Genomic DNA, 12,151 nt, shown 5'->3' with positions numbered 1-12,151 from the left:
GAACATCAGAGATCACCACGTGCCAGTAGTGAGGGACAATACCACCATGACATTCTTCATTAATAAATGAGGTGGTGTGAAAACCACTCACCTTGCCAGGAAGAAGGATCCCTGAATCCCCCACGAAATTACTCAAAATGCATCAGATAAGCAGACCACAAGCAGATAGTTTAAGAAAATGCTTTTGGAGCAGGTTTTCAGGATGTTTTCCAAGATTGACTCTTCTTTCTCAGATGAGATGGTCCCTTGTACATGTGTTCCTAAAACCTATACTTGAGAAATGCTTGATAAAGCATTTGATAAATGCTTTTCTTCCAGCCCTGCTTTTTCCCAGAAGGCTCAGAAAGATATGGTGAAAGGCACATGGATTACTCTGGCCTAGATGAGATGGTTCTAGTTTCTGACCGATTCCTTTTTTAATTTACAAATGCTATGAGTGAAGATGGATTCTAGACCTGTTCTTGAGGGATTCTGCTTAATTTCTTCACTCAAACGTTGATCTTTTGTACCTCACTGCTTAGATGTTGGATGCCTGTTTAACCCAGAGAATTTTTGCTCTTGTCTAGCAAGAGGTAAGTGGCTAAAAAGCGACCAACTCTTCTGTCTTTTGACCCCTAGGAAATCCTCCATCCTATAATCCTGGATTATCTGCTAAATTTTAAGAATACAGGGCTTTCCAAAAGCTCAGTGGGACTGCATTCAGCAACTATTTCAACACTTTCTCTGAAGAAGAGCATTCAAGCACTTCTTTATCTGTCTACCACAGTGTTTCCTAGGAACCATTTAGGGTTGGGTGGTTTTGTGGGTTTTTTTTAAAGCATTTCAGGACTCTATTCCAAATAGACACCTGACCAAACAGTTCATTGGGCATTTAGTTTTAAATGCACAAAGGTAGAGGGGTTTGGTGATGAGGCCAGGAGACACTCAGGTCTTCACGGATGATCATTCATTCATGTACATATATATATCAATGTACACACACACACATGTACACATACCTACACACTTTTTTCCTCCTATGACAAGGCTTCCCCCTATACACTTCCCAAGTCCCTTTTAAGGCAGTCTCTAAATTTCATCCAAATCAGAACCTAATCTTCTCAAAACACATATACTCGGCATTGATGCAACCTTCTACACCTGGATATTTGATCTATTTTGCTCCTGTCAAATGAAGAGGCAAGGGGGCTTTTAAAAGGTTTTCAGCTCAGCAGCAGAAAGGTGCATATAGCTGCCTCTGTTCAAAGGCTACCTTGGGAAGAGCAACTCTATCTGAACCTCTGACAGGAGAACTGTGATAAAACAATCACAGAAGTTCTGAGCACTCCACAGCAGTTCAGGTGTCCTTCATGACCTCTCTGAAGACTGCCTTCATCTAAGATATGCATGACAGGCACTGAGTCCCAGTCACTTGCTTTCTGAGCAGTATACTGGAGGCTATACTAGGTGCAATGGGGTTCTCTACCTCCACTTTTTTGAATTCCAAGACCTTCCTGTAGGAGGAGGAAGCTGCCAAGGGGAGGTGCTGCCTTCAACCCATCATATGAACGCTTATATGGGCAAACAATCAAAGGAGAAAGCCAGATTACTTAGCAGTAATTACAGGTCCATAATGTGATTTCCGTACGCCTAGTCAGCTACTAAGAAAAATTCTACCTGACAGGGACTAAGTGCACTGTGCATGCTTTGCCTATGTATACCATACAAATGACACTGCACAAGAGGGTGGCTTATGAGCATACTCTTACTACTACTGCCAACATGAGAAAGTCTCTGGTTTGAGTGCTTGGCCTGCCTTGAATGTCATATAGGAATGTGACTATGGATGATATCTCAAAGAGCTTGTAGTTAATGAAAGGTTAATTTTCCTTCCTAAATCAACACAAGCCAAGAAAGGCTCCTGGACAAGGTGTTCCACTTTGTATTTAGCTAAAGTAGTAGTTAGTAGATACTTTTGCATAGTGCATGTCACCTTCCTCCCCCGCTTCAGAGAGAATTGCTGCACTGTTTCTATGATGCCCATTTTCTGTATGAGAATTAGTAAGCAGGCAGACGGCACTCCTGGAGTCCCTCAACCTCCTCTAGATTCTGCAGATGGGAAATTGTTTCAAAGCTTTTATAAATTGTGCTGTGATAATACCATTATTCTCCAACTACAATCATCCAAATCCATTTACATTCAACTCACATATGAGCCTTGTGTTGAGATTGTAGAATTCCAAAATTCCTCGTCACACATTATAAACTACCAGCCCCTGATTTCAAAATGACAAAACGTTTGCTTCACTTTAAGATCCCCCAACTTCATACCACTGTAAGGTTGTAGATTCTGCATACACTTGCCAAAATTTCACTGCTGAAGAGACTATGCCTTTTGCTTGCAGTAGGTGAAGGCAGGCTGCAACGTGGCCATCATGAACGCAGAACTAGGCAGAGGCTCAGGCTCCACACCTTCTGCCCAAGAGTCCTGCTTTCAAACCAGCAAGGAAAGGAGACATCGGCAAGCACATCTTAAAATAATATGCTTGCACAGATCTAGCTTCTTATTGAAGGCAGCAGCCTTTCTACTGAAAAATCTGTATAACAACTGTAGGAATTTCCAAACAGTACTCATCACAGCTATTTAGACAGGCAAAACATGTCCGACTGATGCAGGAACTCAACAGAATGCTTAATTTTGGCCATTTTTGGTGTTTCCCCCCACTTTCTCTCCCTGCTGTCTTGTACAGTTATCTATTTGTGTTTCAACAACATCCAGGAAGCTATTCACGGACCTGAACGCTGCTGTGCTACATGGTACGCGAAACAGATCTACACCAGACAGCTATCTTATTCTTACTGCCTTCTTCGTCTAAGGGTTAGAGGAAAAGACAGCTGAATTAAGAGAACTGAGAATAAGGACATCAACCAGCTGGATCTCACAAATATTTTGAGGTGGTCGGGAAGCCAAGTTCCCCAGATCTTTTCCCCCCATCCAAAATTCCTGCTCCCAGAGCCAAGTTGGCAGAAGGAAATGTGTGCCTACCTTTCAACCACTGTAATGCAAAGTTCTCTGCTTTAAGCTGCCAGTGAAAGTAGCTTTAAGCTAAGACGTGGGACTGCACAAGTAGTGCAGAGGAACAGACATATGCTCCACGCAAATGAATCTGCTTGTTACACTGACACACAAAAGTTTGACAGAGCTTGACTGTCAGGTCCGTAGATTTTCCCCTCTTGAAAGCATGGAAGAGAGGTGTTAAGTATTGGTGAGCAGAGGTAACCTCTGTATCATCTCGTCTGTTACCAGTTTCTAAGTTTCTTTGCAAATTGAAAGTATAGATAGGAAGACAGATACAAATGGCAAAACTATGACATTCTAAACATTGCTTTAATTTACCTCTCTGATCTGTTTAATCCATGCCTCCCTTCCAAGGAATTCCTGATGCAGGACTGCAGGAGCAGAATTCAAACTGAAGGCCATGGTGTCACTAGAACTTTCTTTAACAAATGGCTGAAGGTCTGAATGTAGCTGAAAGAGAAGAACATCTTTCTTCAATTCCCAGGAACAGTTTATACATATCCACCCACTCACCAAATCAAGGTCCATATCCTGATCCTATACCTACTCGCTACTTTCTGCTTTGACTCTCGTACTTTGGTTGCACTTTTTCAAGTTTGGGGGAGGGAGAGGAAGAGGAGGAAGCACTGCAGTGGCAGAAAGTTGTGGTAAAGAGAAGCATGTAGAGAATCTGCAAAGAAATGGCTAAAGGACAGCTTGCAGAGCTGGGCAAGTGATGGGACCCAGCCAGGTAGGCAATTTTTGAGTGGTAAGAAGCAGAAAAAATATAAAGGAAAGAATGATCCAGTCTTTGGTGGGAAGGATATCAGGTTTTACTCTGTGAAGGGTAATACATTCTACTTTTCAGTAACTAAGGAAGCTGATGCAATATGACCCTCCTTCTGACAAAGGAAACATTACATAGCTAGGAGCTTTCTATGAAAATTATGCAATCCTTTACACACAACTGTATGCCAATGGTGAATGTATTAATATTAAAGCATACGCAAAATATTAAGGCTATAATCTGCACTAGAAGCAATTTACTGGTAGAGTTGTACCTAGTAATAGCATATAGTGGCATTTCTATGGCAGTAAAGTGGTGTTTTATAAAACCAATTCCTTCTCCTGGAGGAACTAGAAACTGTCTAAACCACCTTAGCTGAATCGGATGGGAGGTCTGTCTGCCTGTCTCAAGCTATGTCTATACTTGTAGGAGCAGATCTTTAGGGCAAAACTAGAGTGCCAAGGACCCGAGTTCCACACCGTGTGTGTTTTCTCTAGCTATGGGCTGAAAGACTTCTAATGGAGGTCAGCAGCCTTCTCTGGGAAATCCTACTGCTGCAGAAGTGTAGGCTGCTCCTGGCTCTACCTGATGACCTCCCTCCTTATCCCCCAGCTACCCCCTCTGGAAGTTACCTCCACAGCAGATTGTTCAGAAGGGAACATATGCAGGTCCTTTAGCCACCACAGCTCATGCCTCAACCTCGTGTGCTGCTAGAGGCCATTGAGCCTCTCGGTACAAATCTCTGCATGGTGGCAGCTAAGACCCAACACATGCTTCCTCCTGGAACTCCTGCTACTGGGACAGTGGCTTCAAGAAGAACATAGGCGCACAGAAGGTAAAGTTTTAAGCTGCTACAGAAAGATGTGCTAGAGGGACATTAACAGAGCTTTGAATGAAATAAGTTACATTGCCAGAATTGTGATTTTTCCAGTTCATAAGCACTGTTCATACCAGCAGTTTCTGCAAACATCTTCACACAAGGCAGCAGTCAAATCTCTCAACACCACTGACCTGCTGGCAAAAGTCTACAGCATAGCAGCAGTATACGACAGAGCTCAAGAGCAACATATCTTACAAGTCTTTGTTTTTAAGATCCCAGAATGAAAGGGAAAGGCGTACCTTATGACTCATAGACATGTGCTTTCCATACTGAAATGCCATGTCCTGAATCTCAGCAGTGTGCTTTGCTAGCTCCATTGCAGCCTGGCAGCTCTTTGCCAGCAAGGCGCTATGTGACAGGTAAACCTGCTCCTTCCATGTAGATATGCCGATATCATCTGTAAGACAGTTCTCCTGAAAATGAAACAAAGGTTAACATGAAAACACCGAAACTGCAGCGGTGTCAGCTCACAGAAGTTAATGGTGTGGCACAGGATAATGCGTGAGTAACAAAACTCTGTGTGCCATGGTGCCAAATAAAGAAGGGCATTCTTTTGGGGATGAGTAGAGAAAAGTATCAGAATAAATATACTGGTAGATTCAACAAACAACATTTTCATTTTCTGCTCAAAAAGAACAATGCAAAATACGTGGAGCTGTCAACAGATTCAACATAGATCCTTTTCTTAATGACTGTACAATTACACTGAACATTAACAGCTGACTATATTCCTCATGAGGATCTGGGGAGAAAAAAAAGAAAAAAGACAAAAAACCCAAAACAAAACAAAGAAAAAAAACCCCAGAGTACATCTGCACTTCAGCCCCTTGCCAGTTATCAAGAACCAACAATCCCAAACAACTTGAGAAGTCACTACAATTTCTCCTTTGTAGTCAAGAAAAAAAAATTACAAAAGGTATTAAAAATCCTTATAGAACTGCATTGGAAAAATGAAGGGCTGTGACGGAGAACTTGTACCTCTTCTAATCCCACAGTAAGGACGAGGAATGACTGAAAGTATTAAAAAATAAATAAATAAAGCTGTGATTTAGAAATGTCAGGTATTAACTTTCCCTGGGGACTGACAGAGATCTCAGTGATGCCTCTAGTGAACTTTATCACCTTGACTGTAAGGTCAGAGATGCTCAACACTTCTCAGAATCCTTTGTATCCAAAATATTAATTTGGATTACCTTCCACAAAATGTTTTAATCAACGCAAAATCCAATCCTTTCCCCCCAAACCCAAATTCAACTGCAGCTCCTTTGGCTCACAAGGTGTTAATATGCCACTATTTTACTAACGGGTCTTCAAAGCTAGACATGACTTGTAATCTTCCTCACATACACATGTTGCTTTCACACCTTTAGGTATTCTCTAAAGAAGGGAAAAAAACAAAACCAGAAAAGACCACAGTTGTTTTGCTTTGAAAAAACTAAAATCAGTAATGAGAAGCTACAGAAAAAATTTCAAGCATATAAACGTTAAAAAGTTTGTAATTTCTCAGTTCAGCCAAATCTGTTGTGTACTCTAAGCCAAAAGGTATTCTTTAAAAGAGTAATATATAAAAACCCTTGTATAACAAGCCTTTTCCCTCAAAGTGATGTCAATTAAATTACTTAGAAATGAGCAAGAAGTAATTCTGTGTGACCCCATGGTTTTCTAGCAAGGTATTATCTGTCATTAAATCGGTAACAAATGAAATAGAATCCATCCGTTCAGCTCTAATTTTCCTCCCTTATGGATATCACCCAGAAGTGCTGCGTTACAAGGGAGAGGATAATTTGAGACTAATGGAAAAAGTAGGAGAATTCTGCAATGCCAAGTAACTCAGAGCTGTATCAAAATGCCTTTGCTTTCAGACATACTATTAACTTATACAAGGAAAGTGAAGAACAGAGAAACCACATGTTTGCTATTATGCATATGACAACTTACAAAGTCAAGCCTAAACTTTCCTCGTGTTTCATTTTACTGTAGTATTTCTGTTTTAATATCTTAACTCAGCCCAGAGCATGTGCAAATTCCCATGACTGGCAACATATCAAAATGAGCATTTAATTCAAGTAGTTTCCTATATATCAAGTCTTTTTTTTCCACTCAGATATAGATCAATTTATTTTAAATTTAAAATCAGGAGCTCTTGGAAGATGCAACACAATCTTTTCCTTAACAACCAATCTGCTCAGCGAAAAAACAGTATTTACTAAAATTTGCTGGGTGATATTGAAAATTGGCAGTGATTTTTATAATTATTTGTTTTAAATCCAACCAACACAAAAATATTCTAGAAAGGTATCCTAAAACAATTTATGAAGTTAAAAGAAACCTTTCAGAAGACCTGTAAGTTGAAAACGCTTGCTTACTGGAGCCTTTGAGCAGTAACAGAAATGCAGACATTATCAAATACCAACTGCAGGAACTGAAGAAGCTTAAAGTCATTGCAACTCGACGTATACAAGGAAATTAATTTTTTGATTTGTTACAACAGCATATTCTTCTTAAACAAGCTTGAATTTCATTATAGGATTGAAAATGATGGCACAACAAGTTACTGTTCGCTACATGAACATAATGTAGGAGCTTCAAGCATCCAAAGTGGACACCTAACTTAAAAAAAAAAAAAAAGACAAAAATTTGAGACATATTTGAAGACACGGTACTGAAATCTTAAAAACATAGGTATTGTAAATCTCTGGGTTACAGAAAGAAGCCAGTTGTAAAAAGGCATTATGCCGTATGGATGTGCTTTAGCATATGAGCTTGCAAGCCAAAATATAGCTGATTTTAATCACAGAATGTCTTATGACCACATACCCCTAAAGCTTCTGCTGCTTAGGAAAGCAGAGGCAGACATAATCTTTCCTCAGCAAAGTCTTCCAACAATCCAAATGCTGCTTTTTCCCAAGCTTAACTTTTGTGTTATATACAAACTGTCCACCAACCACACTACATTCTTACAACAAGGGTATTTATGACAAGATCTAAACAGTATTTTAAAACATCAAGGGAAAAATGAAACTAGTTCTAGATTGCAAAGTCTCTGGAATCTGACATCATGACAGCACTTATTATTTTTAGAGAAAGTTTCACTTTTTTGTAAGCTTTGTTTTGTTTTGTCAGCAGTGGATATTTCAAAAGATAAATATAAAAGTGGACATTCGCTGGCCCAGAAGACTCCTAGCAGCCTTTCATATAAAAGTCTTTTTAAACTCAAATTAATTCTAGCTGTAGTTGACAGTGCTCTGACATTTGACTAACTAACGTCTATGGAGTAACCTCATTCACAAGTTCTGTCACCAAGAAATGGGTCCAGACCACAACCAACCCTGATGCTGTCTGGGTAGCAGAAGCTGGATGAAGAGAGCCGAACCCCTCATCATCCCTGGAAGAAAGCAGCCAACTTCAGATACGGTTTGGATAATGTCGGAATGGGAGTACAGGGAAAATATCCGAATCCAGCTCTGTTGATCATAATTTCCTATGGGAAATTAGGAACAGCTGAGGGTGCTTCCATTTTACTAATGGCAAGGTTGATTACTGTTTTGTTAGAAAGAAATCAGCTAGGTGAGATATTTTTTTTTTACGGTACTTCCATAATTTAAATTGGGTTTGAAACAATCATCTCAGGCAACAGGAAACAAAAAACTTCTAGAAAATGAAATTGCAGGACAAAATATGCAGTCATAACCATCAGGAAGGGCAGCAATTAGTGATGGTAACAAGGATCCCCAGTCCAAAAGTGGCACTTACAATAACTCAGTTTGATTTGTCACACCAAAGAAGATGCTTATACACAGTTCAGCTGAAAACATACTAAGGAAAATATGAATGAAAACTGTGTCTTAAAATTTGCAAAACCAGGAACGAGTAGCAGTCAAAGACTTTTCAATGTAAAACTTCACCTATAGTTTGTAAGGGAGCCTTTATTTTATTTCCATACCATGGCAAGTTCTTTCTTAGCCATCTGCTGTTGCACAAAACGATTGAAATGTCTGAACCACTTATATCAAATTTTAGTTTGGTTCTCAATGGGCAAATAATCCACAGAAACACATAGAAATATTTTTAAATAGCATTTTAAAGTTTTGTATTAGGTAGTTCAAGAACTTCTATTTTACATAAATAAAATCCAATGCAACTATGAATCCCTCTACCAGTAGCAAGACCCTGCAAAACATCTTGCACATGGTTCACATAAGCTTTCAACAGATGTATTCCTGCTTGCTGAACACGACAGGGCATGTTTTATTGGTCTATTAATACAGGTCCTCACTGCTTTCAGAGGAACAAGGGTGTCTACAAATGGGTCAATAAAGCATGCTACCGACTACCTAATACTTTTATCATGACACTGTAAAAAAAGCAACACATGATTAAAAAAAAAGTTTGAAAACTTATAATAAATTTAAATATCTCTCCACATCTGTTACTTTTAAATCTCTCTGGAAAAGCTTAGTATTTAAAAGAACAAAAGCTGTAAACAAATAGCATTGGCCTTCTTTCTAGCTATGTTTTTTTTTTCCCCTCTGACACATTTACCCATCCTTTTCACAGATGCTCTTTACTCAAATTCCATATTTATCCTTCCCTTTTGTCTTGCAACAGAAACATTTGTTTAAAAAAAAAAAGTGAAAGCTCTGACTCTGACTGCTGCCCTGCTAAAAGGTGGTTTACATGACTCAAAATACATTTGATTTACCTCCTACGGTAAAATTTGTAAGCAAACCCTTTACTTATAACATAGACTCATAGCAGTCCAGTTGATGGACACGTGCAGTACCCCAAAACATTACTCCTCAAAGAAGAATTGGTACAACTCACTGCATGTAGCCTGTGCTTTGCCAGAAAATAAACTTATTTTCATTAAAACAAACCTACATTGGTCTAAAACAAATACCTGTTAATTCATATTTGGTACAGTGAGTACTTGCCACTAATGTATTTCTTTTTCAAACTTGTTTTACGTATTAGCTATGCACAATTTTCATACAATTGCGTAGAAAATTTCAAAAATACCTAACAGCTCTTCTAGCCATCAGTGGGACATGTTGGAAATGATCTTGCCTTACATAACAGTCCTATTCTGACTCTAAAAATGAGTTTTGGTAATGCACGTTTAGCATCAGCTAGATATTCTGGAGGTGAGGGAAAAAAGAAAAACCACCATAGTAGTTTCCCATGGAAGTTCCTAATACTTTATGATTGCAAGAATGGTCTGGCAGGCAAAGCACAAGAGCCAACACGCTCAAGTCCTGCTCTTGATTCTGCTGTTTGACCTTGAGCTTCCCTGTATCTCTCGTTCCTATTCAGTGAACTGACAGGGATGTTAAAGCATTCTTCATTAATATTTGTTAAATGATCCGGGATATTAACAGAAGGTTTCTAAAACTGTGACAGTATTCTGTGAGTTAGCAAACATTTTAGAAGTCTTCAGTCTCCTAGAAGTAGGAAACAGAGACTCAGTGCAATGTTTTTTCTGTTAAAAATAGATACCACAATCATGACTGAAGGCCAGATTAGACAACTTTCATTTTTGCACTCACTAAGGCACAAATTTTTACTCTCAAATTAGACCTAGATTTAGGAAAGACAGACAGGAACTGGGAAGAATGTCCTTCACTCACAGCATTTTGGGTTGAGAGGGGATTTAGCACAGAAAGCTGCAAAGGTTTATCACATCACCCCTCTCTGCTCCAGCTTACAGTCCAAAATATTAGCTTAATACTGCTAATGCAATGTCTTAAACCACAGCAGCTATTTGGTACTTTGAACATGAGTGGCAACCCTAACCTTCAGGCTGTCTTTGCAACCAAAGCCTACACTTCGTAGTTTGGATTGTCACTTCAAATAAAGATGAAAAGTTAAGTATTATCTGTATTTTCTCCATTTCACACAGATCTAATGACTCACTATGCAGACAAGATGAGGAATGACCAAACAGAATGTACTAAAATGGGATGGCTGTAGGATTGCATGTGGTTTTACAGAGAAAAGAAGTGGTAATGAGAGCTGTCAAATAATCACATCCATTATATGTTTTCAGCAGTAAATAAGGTCAGTCTTGCTAGGTCACATGATTCTTTCAATTTTCCTACTGGGTCATCCAAATGAAGCAAACCGAAACATTTTTTGGGGGGTAAACATGAACTTAGGGTCTCAGAGGAGAAAGGTTAATTTTCCAGAGTTATTTTTGTATTTTTGTCTACCATCTAGGTAGACATCTAGCAAAGCTCAAAACAACTTGGTGTTAAATTGGTCTATTTTATGGTACTGAGCTGCTTTATAACAACTGCATTAAAGACATTTAACATATGAAATACAGTTTTCCTGCCTCTCAAAGGAAAAAAAAAGAGGGAAGATATCCTTCTGCTTTTCCAAATTTAAGTCATTTCCAACAATGAAAATGCCATTACTAACATCCCTATGCCCTACTCTTAAAAAGAAATAAAGTTTGACATTTGAGATTTAGTTGTGGAGTAGACTAAAGCATTTGTCTTACCTCTAGGAAATGTTGTTCGCATTTTTGTTTCAGTCAAATTGCAACTAGGGATGGAAGGAAGATGCACAAAGGATACAAATAAGACAGACCAACAACTGACCTAGTCCATTTGGCAATCTTTGCTAAGAGATGTTCAGGACACAAATGGGACACTGCCTCAGCAGAATAGTGTGAGGAAAGCAGCAGGATATGTCTCATACTCAACACGGAACCAAATTTCTCAGAGGACAAGATAAAAAAAAAAAAACTAAAGTAGATCCCACACTTGTTTGTTCTAGGTCTCATCAGAAGCCATGCACTACCCATTATAAAGACTAAACTTCAGACACTGTCATGTAAATTTCAGTATCTATTATGCCACCATACTAATTATGTTTTGAGTTAACTGGGTTCCCCTTAGGAAGGGTATACTGTACTTTCAACTCTCCTCAGACAGAAAAAGTCACTGAAACAAAATAAGTCTTTGCTATTCGTAATTGGGCCAGGGCAGGGTAAACATCATGCAGCTGTGCTTAGTTTATCTCACACTTCCCTTGCAATCTGCACATGTGGAGTGCTTCAGTAATGCAACAGAAAATAAACAGAAAAAGAAAGACTAAAAAAAAGAAGATTAAGAACTTCTGCAGTGGCAGGAACCCAAAAGAGTCCACACCATTTCTCATACAGGGGCCATGGTTAAAATAACATGCAGTTTTATTGCTGAGATGAACTTGTAGAGCTTTACTTCTACACACAAAAGAGCAGTTGTTTTTTAAAATATGACGAATCTGGGATCTACTTGTATTTAGAAACCTGCTTGAACACGGAAAATGAAATTTTAAACATTCTTTGCAAAAATCTCAAAGACGTCATCTATTTTAACATATAACCCTGAGCACTGTACTTGGGAGCAACCCCGAAGGCTGCAGTCTCTTTATCCACAGGTTAAAGAACAGCAGGTGCAGA

General features: G+C 39.0%; 1 protein-coding gene across 1 annotated transcript in view; it reads right to left on the bottom strand.

Annotated features, from left to right (window-relative positions):
* Positions 1-3,376: 3,376 nt before the first annotated feature.
* Positions 3,377-12,151, bottom strand: part of PDSS2 (prenyl (decaprenyl) diphosphate synthase, subunit 2) — a gene marked incomplete at its 3' end in the record, with an annotated part of 56,920 nt that continues 48,145 nt past the window's right edge. The window contains exons 5-6 of the mRNA XM_009572458.1: positions 4,944-5,114; positions 3,377-3,508 (exon numbers count right to left, since the gene is read on the bottom strand). Of these exons, the coding sequence (XP_009570753.1) occupies positions 3,377-3,508; positions 4,944-5,114 (303 nt within the window). The remainder of the gene's footprint in view (positions 3,509-4,943; positions 5,115-12,151) is intronic.

This window comes from Fulmarus glacialis, unplaced genomic scaffold (genome assembly GCF_000690835.1).
Source record: "Fulmarus glacialis isolate BGI_N327 unplaced genomic scaffold, ASM69083v1 scaffold11792, whole genome shotgun sequence".
Classification (NCBI taxonomy): domain Eukaryota; kingdom Metazoa; phylum Chordata; class Aves; order Procellariiformes; family Procellariidae; genus Fulmarus; species Fulmarus glacialis.
Note: the sequence above shows the minus strand (reverse complement) of the source record. Positions and strands in the feature narration are given on the sequence as shown.